The sequence below is a fragment of the Crotalus tigris genome, unplaced genomic scaffold, assembly GCF_016545835.1.
Source record: "Crotalus tigris isolate CLP2741 ecotype Arizona unplaced genomic scaffold, ASM1654583v1 scf7180000018504.2861643, whole genome shotgun sequence".
NCBI classification, from domain to species: domain Eukaryota; kingdom Metazoa; phylum Chordata; class Lepidosauria; order Squamata; family Viperidae; genus Crotalus; species Crotalus tigris.
The window spans coordinates 1,557,736-1,576,404 of NW_024097043.1; the positions used below are offsets into that span (position 1 = coordinate 1,557,736).

Below are 18,669 nucleotides of genomic sequence, written 5' to 3' on the forward strand. Positions count from 1 at the left end.
TATGTTCTGCATTAGGCAGAACCAATTCAAAATTCTAATGAGATTCAAATAACATGTAAAGGTGGTACAGGTATTCCTTTTTATATCCTATGAAGTAGATGGTGGAAGGAGGGTGATATAACCTCCTCATCTACTCTTCTTTTACCCCAGCAATCCTTAGCCCCAGTAATGTTTTTTCCAGGCAGTTCCTAAACTCAAAGTGAGACTGATAAAAAAAAAATGATGAAGACAGAAAATCTGCAAGGTCTTCTTTAATAAATACAAATATATTGTTGCTTCCTTTTCTAAGAGTCTTAGTTCACTCTACTCTATTAATCTTACTCCTTTTTCCACTAACATGTAATGACACTTTAAATGTAAGAGTGCAGTGTATTTTGCTGGACCACCACTGATATTTTTCTGATATTTTCCTTATTCCCATTTCACAGGTAGCAGAACAGCTCATCAATCCATTTGGGGAGGATGATGACGATTTTGAAACCAACTGGCTTATTGATAGGAATCTGCAGGTGAGGTGAAGGGCTTAGAATATGTCCTCTTTGAGATGTCTCAAAAAATTTCTGTAGTTCATGAAATACAACTTTAGATGAAGAAATTATAGCACAAAAGAGAAGTTAATTTATCTGTTTCTCAGCGATGCAATAGATGTCTAATATTCAAAGGAAATGTGGCTTTGAAAAGTTTTATGTTAAATTCCTCTCCTTTGAGCATATTACATATAACACTACAGGTTTAGTGTTAGTCTGTTAGTGACTGGCCTAAAATCAGCTACTAAAAACCTGTATTTTCATCTTTTACATATAGTAATTTTCAACATATATTCTTTTACTTGCTTTCTGTGGGTGGGTGATTTCTGAAAACTTGAAATTCAAACACAAGAACTCTCATACAGAGTTCTGACCAAGCATTAACAGAATGACAAAGTTGGAAGGAACCTTGGAGGTCATCTAGTCCAACCCCTTGCTCAAGCAGGAGATCCTATACCATTTCATACCATTTTAGACAAATGGTTGTCCAGTCTTCATTCATTCTTTCTTGCCTATTACTCATTCTTGTCATTCATGAAGTCATATTTTTTTCTGCATGCAAAAGGACTAATTCCAACCATCTAACTGTTAGAAAGAGCTGCACAGTTTATAAAACAACTAGCCATGAACTGAACTTTGGAGGTTTAAAAAGCCTCTTAGTTTTGTGCCAGTTTGTGGCTTGAGGCCTTATCAAGTCATGATTCATTCTTATCTTCGTGCAGAACACCATTATCATAAGCTATCCAGTTACTAAATGGCAGAAAGCAAGTCCATAATTGTTCCTTAAATTGCAGCTATCCCTAAATTATTAGAGATGGCTGCTTTTTCAGAAATGGAGAAATAAAGAACACCTTCACCTACTGTGGCTGAGATAGTGTACCATATCCTGGCAGGTCTCTCTTATGGCTGTGGATGAAATGCACCAGGACTTACCAACACTGCAGAAGGATCCATATTGGAATGAATCAGACCCCCAGCCCCCTTATACTGCAGCAACAGCAGAATGTAAGAGGACATCATTCCTTGGATCAACTTTCGATATCAGGCAAGTGAAGCTACAGAAAATAACCACAGGGATCCCTTTTGTGTCATAGAATATGCATCTGCAGTGGGCTTTTGCCGTGGAACATCATGACTCAATAAATGTACTTGCCTCTCTACTGTTGTAAAAGGACTTACACACAGCTCTGCAGTTTGGATTGGGTCTGTTTAGGGCTTCAACCAGTCATGCCAAGCCTGGATATTATTGCTTCTTCTCCTTCCCTAACCTCAATAATCAGAAATAATCCCATGCACACTAAATGTGCTCATTTGTCATTTGACTGTCCCAAAGGTGCTTTCCAAAGGGCAACTGGACTTTCTTGGGTTGTTTTTTTTTAAGTGTTCTGCATTTTATTCTTTAGTTCTGAAGTTTCTTGAATGAGAAGTGAAACATTTTCAAAGAAAAAAACCCAAGAAACTCCAGTTGCCTTTTCAGGGGGGGAAAAAAAAAGCACCTTTGGGACAACCATGATTTGGATGATGGAGATTCTCCATAGACATTTGTCATTTGACTCTTTTTTTGACACTTTGATAAAATGTAAAGTATTGTTCTATGCATTTGATGGTATTAGTTTTATATTGCATGGATTTTAACAACTGGAAAACCCTTAGAATTTCTTAGTAATAAAAATGTAGGGGGTCACATAAATACACAGTGATGCACATAGACACACTCTTAAGTTTGAGAGCACCTTGTTGCTCTGCCAAAATATCTTAGGCAATCAAGAATGATGAATGTTGGCGTATTAACATCAACAGGCACAGACAGAATTGGCCTGAGGAGTTGACACAGATAGGCACATTTGTGAGCTTCTTGGGCCTGCTTCGTCCTCTTCCTCCTCCTGAGTATTGGTCCTCACTTATTCCCCTATTTTCTCCCTTGTCATTCTCCTCTCTAAGAGGAAGGTGTAAAGGGAACAGCAATGACAGGAGGAAGAGAAAGAGGAAGAAGAGAAGGAGAAGGAGGAGCTGCATTCAGCTGATTTTCCTCATTGGCTCTCAGTATGATAAACAACAAGGAGTAATAATAGGGAGGGGTAAGCAACAAGGAACAATAATAGGGAAGGGTAAGTAAAGCAACTGCCTTGAGAAAGAGGTGGACTCTTTAAGCTACATGGCCAATGCTGAAGGACAGGTGGATCACTGAACCTAGAGATGGTGTACTGAGAATCACCACGGCCTTTGAAGGATTTTAAGAAGGTTGGGAACAGAATGTTCATGTAACATTCCCTTCCCATTCCTGGGTGTATTTTTGTCAATATCATTTTCTTTCCTTCTTTCTATTTGATCATTGGAGTCAATGGTTCAGTAAACGGAAGTGTATGGAGAAATCTGAAGTATTGGAATGATTCTTGGGATTTATGCTTGCACCTGTCACTTCCCCTGCCTTGAATGAAAAGTGTTATTATCTCTGTCATATCAAGTTCAGTATCCCAGCTGCACCCTTCTCCTTCCCAAAGTCTCCACTGCAAACTTTTGGTTTCAGTTCTCTTTTTCAACACATCACTGTATTCTACTAGCTGTTTCCTTTCTCCAGCATGCAGAAAGAAGAGATGGAATTCCAACCCCTGGAAAAGATCAAAGAGAATGAGGAAGCAAACTACTCAACACCATTGTTGGGGCACATAAGCCGCTTCCTGAATGCACAGTCCCCCAGTTTTACCAGATCACCAAGAATGAGCCTGATACGTCGGAGGAATGAAAATGTCTCTCCTTCTCCTTATTATGCTTACATGGATGGAGTTAAGCCTGGGAACCTCCAAAGTATTAACCAGCTAAGGGGAGACAGCTCCCCATTAGGCCTCAGTTCTCAAGATCAGTGGGACACTGCTGCCAGTAAACTGAGAGAATTTGATGCTTTCACATCAAGCCCTTTCTATGAAAGACCTGGATTCTACAGTGCTCCTCAGACACCCATCAGCTCAGTCCCAGTGATCCTGCCATCCCACCGTCAAAACCGAAAAAAACCTCCTGCTCTCTCCAATATTGCTGCTTGTCCCACTTTTCTGAAGGATAATACTACCAGCCAGTCTCCTTGCAAAGCCAGTGATCTGGATAGAAGTGAGAACTTGGTTGGCTCAAAATCAAAGGAGTCTTTTCCGTGGCCAGCTGAAAAAAGCCATGTTTCAGATTCATTAATGATGTCAGTTAAAGAAGACACAAAAAATAAAAGTTGGTCAAAAGAAACATCTCCTCTCGGAAGCCCGGAAGAACCTTTGTCCTCAGGGGACTCTGTAAGTACCAAGTTCCCTTTCGTGGAGTGCATGGGCCCTGAGATACAAACCAGTGTAAAAAGCTTGAATAACCTGAAAACCCACCAGCAACTTCCAGATAGTGCTTCTCCAGACCATTCCAGTTTCCTTTATACCCATAATATCAAGACTCCTAATAGCAATGGCCCTGCTACTTTCTTTCCCTTCACTTCTTTGACTCCCCCGGGGCTTGAGCCATCTCACTGGAGCAAAGGAAATGCTGCTGTTGTCCCTGGTTCAGAAGCTTCTCCTGGAGTTACAAAGCAAGATAGCTCAGCTGTTTCTGAAGCTGCAAACAACCCAGGAAGTATTTATTACACTGAGGAACAGAGAAAGACCACCAGCTCTTCTCCTAATGACTCTGGCATCTCTCTAGCAGAAAGAGACTTTGTGGGATTAATGGAAGTGATCATGGAAATAAGTGAGAACACAAGTGATGAAGGGAAGGGAGAGAAGGGACAGTTCAATTAAGTAGGCTCAGAGTCTTTTCATGTCGATGCGGTAGGAGAGATTTTTTTATTATTTTTGAACATTATTATTCAACTTTTTAATGGTAGCGAAAGCCCACACTACAGACTACAAAACAAGTGGAAATCAGTGTTAGGCTGGACAGCTCAATCCATAAATGCATTGGCTTTTATGGATTTAACTTCCACTAACAAGGAGGTTAAGGGCCACTCATAGAATTTCCGCATCACACAACTAAGAAAATAATTCTAATTTCAGCAGAGTTACTTTAGTTCCACATTTAATCTTTTGTTTGCTATTTTGTCTGAAAGTACCAAAGAATGGGACCTTGCAGCCAGTGTTGCAAATGCACATCCCACTCCAAGGAGAAACAATTTAACTGGGATAAAACATATACCTAGTTGTATGATCATTGCCCAAGGACGCAGTGACTTCTTTTCCCCATCCTCCAAATATCATACTTACAAAGGGGATATTTTTTCTTGTGAATATTACCGGCCCACTTAGTAAACTATGTTTATTAGATCCTAGAGGGATTTCATTACAAAGATGTAGGACAGTGGTTCTCAACCTGTGGGTCGGGACCCCATTTGGGGTCGAATGACCATTTCACGGGGGTCGCCAAACAACGCAGTCTGCCATTTTCCCCCTTTTCCTTAGCTGTGCTACTCCCTTTTATTCTATTGGCTTTTGAAAGCCAATAGAATAGACTCTCTTGAATAGAGTCTAATTCTATTGGCTTTCAAAAGCCAATAGGAATTGTCCAGGCTGTCTCTGCCCTGCTGAGCCCGCCAAAAGTCCCATTCTGCAAACGGTGCTGCACCAGTTGAGTAGTCCTTGACTTACGACCGGTTGGGGGTCGCGGCATTAAAAAGGTTGAGAACCACTGATCTAGGATATGGAGAATAATTGACAATAATTACAGAGTACAATATTATTAGGTCCCTCTAGCAAATAAGATGCCTATTGCAGGCCAATTGGAAAATACTAGTTTCAAAACGTTAAAAAAAGGTCAGTGTTTCAACAGTTTGAGGAATGTTGTTCTGCTTGTATAAGAGAACTTGAAAATAAATGGATAAGTGGACAATTGGAAGCTTTTTCTCTGGTAAAGTTTAAATGGTTTACATTGGGCTGTCTAGATCAATGGTAGAAAGCAAAATAGCGGGGTTGTCTGGCACAGCTTGTTCACTTTAGATACTTAGCATTTAGACATATACTGCTTCACAGTGTTTTACAGCCCTGTCTAAAGGGTTTACAATCAGCATATTGCCCCCAATAATCTGGGTCCTCATTTTACCAATCTCGGAAAGATGAAAGGCTGAGTCAACCTTGAGGATTGAACTCCTGGCAGTGAGCTGAATTTGCCTGCAATATGGTATATAACCACTGCGCCACCACGGCTCCTAAATATACCAAATAGATATTACATTGTACTTTGGGGGGGGGGGCAAAGAATTAGCAAGAAAAAATCATTTTTGAATGTTTTTCATGCACAATTGTTTATAATCTATTGGTAAAAAGCAGGTGACAGTAACAACTGAAACTAACTGAAGAAAAGGTTTCAGTTCCTCCTAATATAAACTGCCCAGATTGAAAGCAGACAATAGGTTCAATCTGATTGTGCCATTAATAGATATAACCTGCGTGTGTGTGCGTGCGTGTGCGTGTGTGTGTGTGTCTTTTTTAGGGCTGAGACAATCACCAGCCCACCTTCATCCGACTGGTTTTGTGTCTATTGTCTCCTGGTTTCTAGTGGGCTGTCTTAACCATTACATCAGTGGCTGCATTTGCCATGTTAGAAACCTGGAAAGGGGCTTTCTAATTCTCTACAGACCAAGTGAAAAAGTTTCCAACATTCAAATCTTTGCTTATCCTTCTTTTTGGTCTAATACAATCTCCTTTAACTTTGTGCTCTTCAGATGTGATATATTTTGTTTCCCCTGCCCATGCTGGCTAGGGACGATAGGAACTATGGTCGACCATTCGAGTGGAAAACTGGCCTAACAGGTTGTGGAATAAAACAAACGCATCTCAGACTTGAGGACTTTCATTGTCCTTGTTTAATGAAGCCCAAAGGAGAATTGTCTTTTCTATAGAACAAGTCTGTTCTGTAAACAATTTCTTTGCTTTCAGATTTCTATTTTACCTGTCTCCAAGATCTCAAGGGAAGCTTATAGAATGGGGCTGTCCCTTTATTTCATCCTCATAGTACAGTCCTAGAGGTTAGATAAACGACTGGCCTAAAATTAGCTACTAAAAATATGGTGAAGGGTGAGCCTCGATCTTAGTCTTTAGTTTTTTAATACAACATCTTAACATCGTTTCTCCTTTTAGATACCAAGCAAGGTAAATAGCACAATCCAAAGCATGCCAATTGCATGGTATTTCATCATGCGATAGACCAGATTCCAAAGAATGCATTGACTGAGAATAGAATTAAGAGGCTTCAGATGCTCTTGAGGTAGGGACATCGCACGTCACAAAAGCAATGCTATCAATAGAACTTGAAGATCATTGAATTTCTTTTCTGGGGAAAATAGGAGAAACCTCAAATGGGGGCAATGAGTAGGTAGAGTTACATCAGTTAGAGATCCCAAATACTCAGACTACTGTGGTAACAGAACAGTCTATAGTGAAGAGAACTTATCCTATTTTGCAATGTCTTAGAAGTCTATATCCAAAAATATTCTGCAAACATATTGACGTATGACATATAGAGTAAAACAGGACAATCTCAAGTGAATCATTTGATTTTAAAAAATGCTGGAGAAAAGAATCATTTTATGGCAGATAGTCTCTACTGCTATTATAAAATCAAGCTAATTTGTTTCAGAATCAAATAACACTTGTCAGAATATGGGTTGGCCAAGGTTGTAATTTTCCGTAGCTTTTGTTTGATCTAAAGAGATGAGCAATGTGAGGCTTCGTGTCATGTCGTGTTTAACTTGCTATTCAAAAGCCTCTTTAACAGAAAACATAGTAGTTTATGTTGATGCGGAGTACAAGACTTCTGTTTGTTAATCAGGTTTGGTTACAAAACAAAAACAAAATCTTCAAGCACAATAAAAACCCTGGCTGCACCCAAATATGCCTAATATTGGCTGATTTGCTTTGCATAACTGCCCCACCCTTGCAGACCTCTCAAAAACAGTTGTGACGTATTGCAATTCTTTTTGCATTGCCGGCAATGGGGTGGGCATGGCTTCAGTATGATGAAACCGGCCCATGGGCCAGCAGTGTGACACCCCTGCTCTACAGCATTTTTTTTCAGTTTCCCGTTCCTTTATTATGGCTAGTAACCCAGCGAAGAATGAATGTGACATGTAGACTACATGGTCAGTATTCAAATGACTTCGGCAGCACATATACTAACATTTTAATAAGTTATTAAATCCTGCTGGGCATCCAGGCAACAGGTTTTAAACTTTTCTGCATATAAAAATCTACAAACAGTACAACACCCCAAGATAATTTGCTTTTAAAGTAAGCATCTTTATTTTAACTTAAACTTGCTCTAACAGCAAGTTTAGTTAGTTTTCCAGTGATGCAAAGCACTGGGAAATTCATTGACCCAAAATGTAGACCAAATTTGAGAATGTATCCCACATGGTATAACTTAATTTCCATTGAAGGTGGGTTTGTGCTCTTTATATGGAAACTTCTTACTCAGGATTATACAGATTCTACAGATTCAACCACAGAGCTAGCTACCTGGATGTGACATTAATACTTTCTTATCCACATCTACTTATCCACATCAATTTTAATGTTTACTCCTAATATAATAGCACAAGCTGTGCTGCATATTTTTTGGTATAAAAACAGGGACTTTTATAAAATTGCAGCCCATACCACTGAAACAGTTGACAGAACAAGCTTAACATTAATCAGAAGCTCAAAAGATGGGTAGCATTGTAACCGGGAATCCAAACATGGGCTGAGTGTGCAAATTAATAAAAATGAGCTACCCTTTGGATCCACAACCAAAAAGGTGTTTCGCATCTGGCGCATTGTTAATGCCTCCTTAAAGAAACCATATTCACACCCACTCTGAAGCACATTTTCACTTCTGGATTAAGATTAGAGCCATCGTTTTATTTATAAGGGAACTCTGCTTGCTTTGTGTATTTTGTTAATTTTTTTTTTTTACTTAAAACATACTGCAGCACAACTGGAAATAAGTACACCTAATCATTTTATTGGGTGTGAGTTATAACATTAAGAACAGAAGCAATTTTTTACAATTATGGAAATATTAAGAGATAAATCAAAGAAGCATGCACAAGTGTTGAGGATAAGAGTCTCTTTGCAACATTCATGGGTGGTTTTTAGTTCTCATTGTCACTTTCTCCCAGAGTGTGCTTGTCAAAAAGATATTCTGCCATTCCAGATTTTGGTGCTCCCATCTTGCGCAAGTTGGTCACATGGTCACCCAGCTCTTTGATGGATTTAACTTGTTCATCCAAATAGTGAGTTTCAATGAAGTCACATAACTAGAAGACAAAAGCAGTATTACAAACCTATTCTCTCTTCCTAGAGTACAAGGTTTTTACAAATAAGAAAAACACGAATTAAAAAAACATGAATTACTAAACTCAACCAATGCTATTTAAAAGTTCCATCTCAGTCATCTCAAAGAAAGCCAATTTGCCTAGAAAATATATACCTAGATACATGAGCAGCAAAATAGTAGAACTTGATCCTTTCAAGTATGAAAGCAAACACTGAGTCTGTTATTTATATTACCTCAGGACACAGTGAAGACCCATTAGTTCGATATTCTAATTCTTTAGTGAAATTTGAATCAATAATTTTCCACTTGCAAATTTAAAGAAATACAGGTAGTCCTTGACTTATATCCATTTGTTTAGTGACTATTCAGACTTACAGCACTGAAAAAAGTGACTTATGAGCATTTTTCATACTTACAATCACTGCAATCACATAACCAAAATTTGGACATTTGGTAACTGGCATGTATTTTATGACAGTTACAGGGTTACGTGATCACCTTTTACAACAAGCAAAGTCAATGGGGAAGCCAAATTCACTTAATAAATTGTTACTAAATTAAAACTGCAATGATTCACATAACTATGGTAAGAAAGGTCATAAAATGGGGCAAAACTCATTTATCTATCTTGCTTAGCAATGGAAATTTGGGGGTCAATTATGGTGGTAAGTCAAGTGGTCAAGGACTACCTATAATTTACAAGAAAGTCAAAGATACATTGTTTTTAACACCAGCCAAAGATATTATATAGAGCAAGTATGACTTACGTGAGGGTCATTTTTGTCAGTTGCTAGCTTGTGTAGATCCAGTAGTGACTGATTTACATTCTTTTCCAAATGCAAAGCACACTCCATGGCTGTCAGTCCACTCTCCCAGTCATCACGATCTGGTTTCTACAAAAAAATTTTTTTTAATTCAAACCACTGAAATCAGAATGATTATAACACCATAATGATATTTCAGAACCACTGGTTGATATAGCAAAAGAAGGGCTACTCAAGCCAGCATCTTTTATCTTTATCACTTGTTTTCCAAGTTGCAAGACCAAATGTTTTAATATCAGTATTTTTCCAGCTGCTGAATCTGGAATGAAACAGCATCATTGATTGAAATAACTTTACAAAACAAGCCTCCATGAGCTTGTGCTACCACCAGCTGCTGCAATCTTTCCACTCCTCCTCCACCTCAGAACCTAATAACTTGAGGGAGAGCAAAGAGATCAACTGGCTTAGTAGTGTCTGAAAAATCAGAAGATGCAAGTTTGATGTCTTCCAAATATTGCTCAGTTACAATTTCTAGCAATCTTTTGGCACACGAACTGGACTACAATTCAATAGCAAGATTCTCTTCCCCTTGTTTGAAGATATTTTCACTAGAGTTAGGTTCCTTTTAATAAAATAGCTCCTTCAGCTTCACCGGTTGCCCACAAACATAATTGGGATTTTTTTTTTTTTTTGCCTTTTAAGACACAGGCAATCTAACTTCAAACACTTTATAGATTTATTAAATAGATTACTTGTCCTGTGCAAGGACTACAGAATCAGCTAAAACAAAAGAAGTTTAAATACATTCTTGTACATTTTAGCTTCGTTATCAGTACACAGGAGACAAACATATATGTTCCCCTCTCCTCCCAAGTTTACTATCTAGAACAATGGTTCTCAACGTTCCTAATGCCGCAACCCTTTAATACAGTTCCTCATGTTGTGGTGACCCCCAACCATAAAATTATTTTCGTTGCTACTTCATGACTGTAATTTTGCTTAAGAACCATGTTACTAATTTAATCTCTCTCTCCCTCTCTATTTCTCTCCCTTCCTCTTCCTTTCTCCCTCTTTCTCTCCCTCTCTCTCTCTCCATTTCTCTCCCTCTTTCTCTCTCCCTCCCTTTCTTTCTCTCCCTCCCCCTTCCTCTTTCTCCCTCTCTTTCTCTCTCCCTCTCTCTCTCCGATCGGGGATCGATTTGGAGGTGCGGAGGGGAGTGGCCGAGGCTGCCCGTGTGACCTTGAAGCGGCCACCTTTGGAAGTACCAATTCTGCTCCATGAAGAAACTCTGTGCACATCAGCATATCAAGTCCCCTGCAAGTTCTAAAGGCTATGGGGACATATCACAGCCAGTATATAGCTCATACAGACTCTTGATCTATGGAATCTGATCATGGGCAGAGATAAGCCATGGGGGTAAGCTTTTTTGTCATTTATCAGGGAGGTGTGCTAATACCCTAGTGTGTGTGGGTGTGGGTGTGTTGTGCGTGTGTAGGAAACCATGGTGATCAAGACAAGATAGCCACAGTAGCCACATTCAGTAAGTATAAAGGAGCCACTTTAGATTAGCATTTTTAGCAGAGAACAAATTCAGAGTTTCTAATAAGAGCTTCTTGCATACCAAAAGCATTCTAGGTAAAGCAATATAGTTCTTGCCACTTTTTCCACTTCTGTTTTGATCACAAAATGAAACATTTTGCTCACATATCCTCCTGAACTAATTTAAGTCATATCTGTTAATTATGTGCAGTTTCTTGTAGTCTAACTTAGATTCACAAGATATCATTCTCAATTTCTCTATAGAGCTCCAAACAGAAAGCAGCAATATTTCACCTATCACAATCCTGCCATCTCATTTCCACTGGTACAACCTACCTTGATATCATGTAAGAAGATGCGGCCACCTCTCTTGTTCTGCAGCTTCATGAGTTTCTCTGCATGTTCACGCTCCTCGCGAGACTGGTGCAAGAAGTACTTGGCAAAGTTCTTCAGGGCCACATCATCACGGTCAAAATAATAAGACTGAAAATCAAAATAAAATCCTTGCATTAGGACAGTCATTTATTCATGCTTAATCCATCAGTTTGTATTTTCCTAAGACAACCGTTAGCAGAATCCATAGGACATATGACATAAATTTCACCCCTTTGGGGCATGCAATGTCACACAGAAGTGGGAGAAAAGGCAGAACTTGTATTACTTCTGATGCAATCTAACTCCCTTGCATCTGTGGAGATGTTGCTTATTACTAGACAATTAGACTGCCCAAGTGGTTATACATTATGAAGTGCTGATACTTCTGTGAAACTGGCATTTAAGATCAAATCATCAAATTTTCTATATATCATGCAGCAGCAACAGGACCCAAAAACTACCTCCAAATCAAGATAGCTAGATCACTACAACAAAGAACTCTTTTGCTAACTTAGAATGTTTAACCATTCCAGATTCTTAATTTAGGAATCAATTATTTGGATTAATATTGGTAAATGTACCTTGCAAAAAAATTACACAGTATTTTTAAAGAAAATACCATCCACCTCTGATCCAATTTCTCTAGGACTGAAATTATAATTTCAGTTACACAGCAAGCTTCAGGGAAGGCAATCCCTTCAATTTTAAGGCGGCAGCAGAGGCCAGAGTTAACCTCTCATACAGCATAGTTATTTACAACAGTCTTTTTCCCAACTTGCTGCCCTCTCACATGCATTCAACATCGGTACCCAACGATTTTATCAAATGCCTTTTACTAGAATCAAACACACGCGTTTAACAGCACAGTGCGGAAGTCCACATTCTTGGAATTCGGAAGGGGGGGGAAGTACAAAGTCAATTAAAGCGCAATCACATTTTGTCAGAGAGAGAGAGAGAGAGGGAGAGAGAGAGAGCACAGCAGGCACTGCTGCTCATAAACAAGTTGCGTCACCTCTCCCGCAACCCAGAGGCATAAGAATCAGGGCCAAGAGACATTCCTCCGCCCGTGGCGTAGTCAAGTCTACAAACCTTGAAGTCAAACTCTTCACGCCTGTTACATTTAAAAAAAAAAGGCGCCCTGGTTTCCATTTCTAGGCTCGGCCGAGCATTACAATTTTTTTTTTAAAAAAAAGAAAGGTAGCCTAGGCCTAAGGGAAACGTCTTCTGAATCGAAGAATCGTATGCCGGAGCCACGTCAGTTGATGATATAAGGGAGGGGGGGGGGTTCGGAGCGGCCCCGCTTTCTTCCACGGAAAGTAACGCAGGCGAGCAACCGCGTGCACAGAAGCCCCGAAACCAGCGACAGGGGAAGCCCGGAAGGCGAGAGTCCTGGAAGCGGTTGTTCCCAACGGCTCTTTCACCCCCGAAAAGCGGAGAAAGCCCTCGTTTTCTTACAAGGGGGAGGAGGACTACCACGCTGGCTCAGGCCTCGCTCGCTGCTCAAGGACACTCGAGGGGAGTGGCGTAAACAGAAGCTGCGGCGCGGAGGATTCATTTCCTCCAGCCTTGTAAGCGTACCAGCCTTCCAGGATTGAAGGGGGGTGGTGTCCAGCGCTCCCGCCTCCCTTCCCAAAACATTCGGTTACTGACCATGCTGAGGTACACGTAAGAAGCGTACAGCTCCAGGTTGATCTGCCGATTGATGGCCGCTTCGCAGTCCTGATGGTAGTTCTGGCGCACCTGAGAAGGGGAGGAAGCCATGGCAGCGCGACGGGGCTACTGTGTGAAGGCAGAGAAGTCGATAAGGCCCAAGCAGGGTGGGTGGGTTCCGTCCAATCACTGTTGAAGCAGGAACCACCTTAGGCCGCCGGGTCTCGCAAACGTTCTAAGCTCGCCCGCCTGACGTAGCATCTATATATATATATATATGCGCCGAAGTCACGTCACAATTGGACACAAAGAAGCCACGCCCTCCGCAGCGGAGAAGGTGGGGAAGAGTCTGTCTCAGAACTCTCCCTTCGTTTTGCCTGCACGCGCCTCTGGAGTAAGCGTGACTCAGCCATTTCTTGACCCTCCCTGCTAGTTTGGCTCGGAAGGCTTTGTTTGGACCGGAAGGCGTTCGGCATGGGAAGGATGATTCCCAGAAAACTGCTGAATAGACACGGCGCTTACATGTTCAAAGAACACATTTGAAGGGGAAAGCCCCTGAAGAGGAACCCGATCCTTCCCAGACTGAGGCAATTCTGACCGGGCTGAGGATGGCGCGCGCAACGCAGTGTCCGGAGGAAAGCCAGTTGTGCAAGATGCATAGCCCATATTTTTCAATTGTGCATACGCGTGTGGTCATATCTCGATTTTTATAAACTAGAAAACAAGAAGCCGATTTTGACTTTCCTGGTTTTAAAAGTTAGCGCATTGCTTGAACTTTCAGGGGAAAGTTCGCCTAACATACTGTTGTTCAGCATTCGACAGAATCTAGCTAACTGTACAAGTCGATTTCAGAAATCTAAAGCTAAGTCAGGCTTACTAGCTCTTTGTGAAGGGGAATCCCACGGCTATCCTTGAAAAAATATTCCAGATTAACTGCTATCAATTAACTGCTATCAAAACGGCTACATGGACAATCAGGAGCTAAACTTGACCCAAGGAAATATTTACTGTTATTCTTTTACTAAGTGACATGAAGACTAAAACTCTTACCCGAAGGCTGTAAAAATAGAGGAGCTGATAAAACAGACAGAGTAAAGTTGATTTTCTCACTTTAGATGGGAATCCTACTGGTTGATCTTTAGCAAATTGGGTTGTATAGCAAGCTTATTTTGAGCCCTACTGGGTAGGGATCTTGTTGGTCTAAAAGCAGGGCACCAACGAACTGTTTCTCCTTTGTGAACAATTATAACAATATATTTTTTTCAATCCCTGGTGAAAGTTTGCTGCTCAGCTTTGAGATGTATGTTCCCAGAACAGCAATAAATACCCATTTAAAAGTTCTTTTTGTTTAGCAATATTTTTCATCATGTTTCTATTACAGTTTATTCATTTGGAATCAATTAGTATTAGAAATGTTTATTTTTAAAAGGGGACCAACATTCTTCCAAATAAATTGCAGGGGCTTGTGAAAAAATAAGTTGAAAACTTTTTTTAAAAGGATTTTTTATTCTGCAGAAGAAAACTACAAACACTGTCCTCATTGTATGTGTGGTAAGCAGCAAATCAAAATAAATGAATTCTGAGTTCTGGAACAACCTCTACCAAGTTTTTTTCCTCTAAAATATGCATTCCCATATTTCCTTACAAGAGCCAGAAACATATTTTTATTCTGGAGTATATCGAGCTCTATTTAAAAAAAAAAAAGTATTGCACATCATCCTCATCCCTACAATTTGAGCATTTTGAAATGCAGAACCTTTCAATGAAGTTGTGAAATTAGTTCTATGTCAGTTGAATTGATTCAGTTAATTAAAAAGATGCATAAAGTATGAATTTAGAATACCAATAGAGACAGTGGAAGAGATTTAAGCATTGAAAATAAAATTATTATTCCTTGGAGATCATGAATTCTATCCAAACTCCTACACTGCTGGGACTGTTATTTCAGAATATCCAAGCCTCAAAAAAAAGTATGTATTTATTTTCAGCAAAGAAAGACCATTATAAAAGAAGAAAATCTTAAAACAATACCAAATTGTCACTTGAATTCTAAAGCTTCTAATAAATATATTTAAGAACACAGTACTCTACAGTCTGAAACTATAAATCTGTACACTGGTAATTTCAAATATTTTGGTAATTTGTCTGCCAACATTTGAAGTTCTGTCTGGAATTATCTCAGCCATGACTTCAGAATTCTTAGATGGACATTACAGAGCAATGTGGTTGAGATTTCTCCCAAATTTGTACTCTCAAGTATTTTCCAAAGTAGAAATACGCTAATCCTTCTGAAATGGATTTCAGATATATATTCTGAGCTGTAAAGCAATTTGTAATTAGTTTCTGAACATCCAAATTGATTGGGAATATTAGCTAAATTTGCTGACGTTTACAGGACCACAGTGGAATAAATTGAATGAAGAGTGTAGAAGGTCAGAGTTGCAGGAATCAGACAATAAAAATAGGTTAAGAAACAAGCAAAATCTCCTGGAAAGCATAGAAAAGGAAGTCTCGGACCACAAAGAATGGGAGATCAGTGAAATGTCTTAGACAGACTGTCTTTGTACATACAACACATGTCAGTAACATGTAGGATCATATGTGCTGAATACACACTAAGTGGCTTTGCTCTTAGTGTCTGGAGATTCTCAGTCATCCAGGTCATAGTTATCCCAAAGATTCTTTTTCACGAGGCAACTGGACTTTCTTGTTTTTCTTTGAAATGTAGGTGTGGGTAACATGGATAAGAAATACATTCTGAGTAACACTTTGGGGTATCATGTAATTATTTAAATTAACTAGGCAAATCGGTAATCTTTCAAGATAAATACAAGTGTTCTAACTATATATATATTTAACAACTTGTTTTGAGCCTGGCAAAGTGTTATTCAGGCAGTAGACGTAGAAATTCTATTGAGCAAATACCAAGTGGTTGCTTTTAAAGTGTGATTGCAACAGGGAGTGACTGTAGATACTGAAACTATGTTAAGAGTGACTTTTCCAACAATGTAGAAAAACAACAACACAAAATTCATCACAAGATGAGATGACTAAGGGTTTAAGATAACATAATCTATGTTTAAAATGTGTTCAGGTAAGTTAAACCACAATAATATGCAGCATCGTGTTATAGCCAATTACAGAAGTGAACAGTAAAACAAACAAGGAAGTTACCCAGAGCAGGATTCAAACTGGAGAAAAATACACTATTGCTAGAGAAAACCAATGTCACTGAGATATTTGCTCAATTATTCATCTTACATGACACACATGGACATTTGTAACAATAAGTGGGTTATTTTTTTGTACAAATCCCTTGACGTAGGCCAAGGCTAAGAAAGTTAATTCCTGCCCCAGCCATGGCAGAAAATAGGAAGCTTTTTCAGCAAACTACTTTGATGCCAGTTCATGTTGTGACATTGCACCAAGTGCTACCATTGCGTACTAGCAAACTGGCGTCTGACCCAAGTACTGAGATCATAGCATTTATGTAATGACAGCTCATATACGCTTTTGTTTATCCTGTGTTATGGTAATTTGTAAGCCCCTGTATATGAATTACAGTACTATATATGTCAGGTCGTCCTAGAGCAGGGATCTGCAACCTTAACAACTTTAAGACTTGTGGACTTCAGCTCCCAGAATTCCTCAGCCAGCTATACTGGCTGAGGAATTCTGGGAGCTGAAGTCCACAAGTCTTAAAGTTGTCAAGGTTGCAGACCCCTGTCCTAGAGGACAGCTTATCACAGATGAAAAAGATGTAAAGAAGGAGCCAGTTTGATCTAGTGGGCTACAAAGCAGGAGACCATGAGTTCAAGTCCTATCTTAGACATGAAAGCTAGCTGGGTGACTTTGGGCCAGTCAGTCTCTCTCAGCCCAACTCACCTCATAGGGTTGTTATATGGAAAATAGGAGGAGAAAGTCATGTGGATAATAAAAAGTATGGTACAAATAAATAATAAAATAAAAATGTATCAAGACCGTAATTCTCAAAAGTCTTATTTTATGACATACTAAGCCAGTGCGAGGGCTGAAATCTCTATGAAGCAAATGATTAGTTCAAAGATAATGCCTTATGGCATAAATCTTATGAAGTGGAGCTAATTCAACTTTGGTGTTTATATATTCTCTATCAAATCAAGATTTGTGGAATTTTAGTTTAGTACTTTAAGGATATAGTATTTGCCTATTAAAGATTCTTGAATGGAGATAATACTTTTTTGGTATTTATTTAGGAATTTATGCTTAGAGTCCAAACTATGTAAGGACTGTTTAAATTGAGAGGCTACTGGTCTAAAAAATTGGGCAATGACTATATTAGATACATTTGACCTTTTTATTTGGATATTACCATCATTTGTCCCCAAATTGCAACCATAAAATCTCTGGACACCAACTTCAGTTCTGAAAACCTCCAAATATATGAACCAGGCTGGTTATAGAGATTTGTTTTTTCTCCAATAAAAGCTAATGCAAATTGAAGGACCTGTACCTTTGTATTTATCCATATGTCCAAAGATGATACTATTCTTCTACTACAGTCTTACAATACATTGTAAGTCAGCTAATTAACATCTAACCAGTCTCTTAAATGTTATTAGTAAATGATAAGAGCCTTCTCTTTTCCATCAACCAATTTCTAACAGGATTAAATTGCCTTCTTGAACATTTTCTTGCATTTTGAAATTTTTATTATCTTTTACAATTTAAATTTTAAATTTGAACATTAACATTTTCATTCTCACTATTGTTCTATATTTTTATACTGTACTGTACATTGCCCAGAGTTCCTCTTTGCGGGAGATGGACGGTCCAGAAATGTGATAAACAAACAAACTATACACTTTCATGAAAAACTCATTGATTGGCTAGAATAAGAACAGGTTTGGGCTGATATTAGAAGACTTTAGGATAGGATGATCAACTAAAAGTCAACTTACTATTCTAAATTAATCTATCAGAAAAATAAATCTTGAATTAGAATTGGAGGTGATTTTTTAATTTAATCTCTAAAATTGTGGAGGAAACTACTAAATGCATTTAGGGATTGTTTTGTTATAATATTCCATGATAATTTGTACAAGTTAATCAGGCATATGACAAGCAGAAGATTCTCAGACCCAATTTCAATAATAAGAGAAATTTTAAAAAGCTGTATTCTGCCCTCATTAAATTTAAGTCTTAATTTTACTTCAAGCCCTGATAAAAAGTGAATTTTATCCCCTATCACTAGCTAACAAAGAATACCTATTTGCTTTACTCAGATAATGCAGTCATCCTCTTTCCTGAATATAAGTTGGTCTTCAGGCAAAAAATGCTGGATGCTATCATAGGGCAGAAAAATGGAAATTAATTATAGTAAAACAAAGGGACTGTACTCACAAATTGATGCAATTAATGGCCTCCATAAATTAAAAATTAATAGCAATCAGATTGAAATTAAAACCCTTAAATATTTAGTAACTGTTTTTCAATCTTCCTGGGCTTGGAAAGAGCAAACACATAAATTTATAATAAAATAAAATATTTCACTTCATACT

General features: G+C 38.8%; 2 protein-coding genes across 4 annotated transcripts in view; one reads left to right on the top strand and one right to left on the bottom strand.

Annotated features, from left to right (window-relative positions):
- Positions 1-11,501, top strand: part of BEST1 (bestrophin 1) — a 35,680-nt gene extending 24,179 nt beyond the window's left edge. The window contains exons 8-12 of one of the 3 annotated variants that reach the window (XR_005557902.1): positions 429-509; positions 1,421-1,572; positions 3,106-3,802; positions 10,770-10,981; positions 11,369-11,501. Coding sequence is in view for 2 of the 3 variants with exons in the window: in XM_039353190.1 (XP_039209124.1) it covers positions 429-509; positions 1,421-1,572; positions 3,106-4,291 (1,419 nt within the window). In the remaining variant the exon portion in view is untranslated. Of the gene's footprint in view, positions 1-428; positions 510-1,420; positions 1,573-3,105; positions 4,953-10,769 lie in introns of those variants that run through there. The other 2 variants (XM_039353191.1, XM_039353190.1) reach the window with 2 other exon arrangements.
- LOC120312454 (ferritin heavy chain) lies at positions 8,466-13,391 on the bottom strand. The gene is made up of 4 exons (XM_039353192.1): positions 13,130-13,391; positions 11,441-11,587; positions 9,569-9,694; positions 8,466-8,781 (listed from the first exon to the last, which is right to left on the bottom strand). The coding sequence occupies exons 1-4, from the start codon at positions 13,238-13,240 to the stop codon at positions 8,617-8,619; spliced, it is 549 nt and encodes a 182-aa protein (XP_039209126.1). The 5' UTR covers positions 13,241-13,391; the 3' UTR covers positions 8,466-8,616.
- Positions 13,392-18,669: the final 5,278 nt, after the last annotated feature.

Bases quoted from the DNA above. Each gene is read 5' to 3' on its own strand.
- LOC120312454 (XM_039353192.1), bottom strand. From the start codon at position 13,240: ATGGCTTCCTCCCCTTCTCAGGTGCGCCAGAACTACCATCAGGACTGC. The intron at 11,588-13,129 runs GTCAGTAACCGA...TTTGATTTTCAG, and splicing joins CTTACGTGTACCTCAGCATG to TCTTATTATTTTGACCGTGA. The intron at 9,695-11,440 runs GTAGGTTGTACC...ATTTTTTTGTAG, and splicing joins TCTTCTTACATGATATCAAG to AAACCAGATCGTGATGACTG.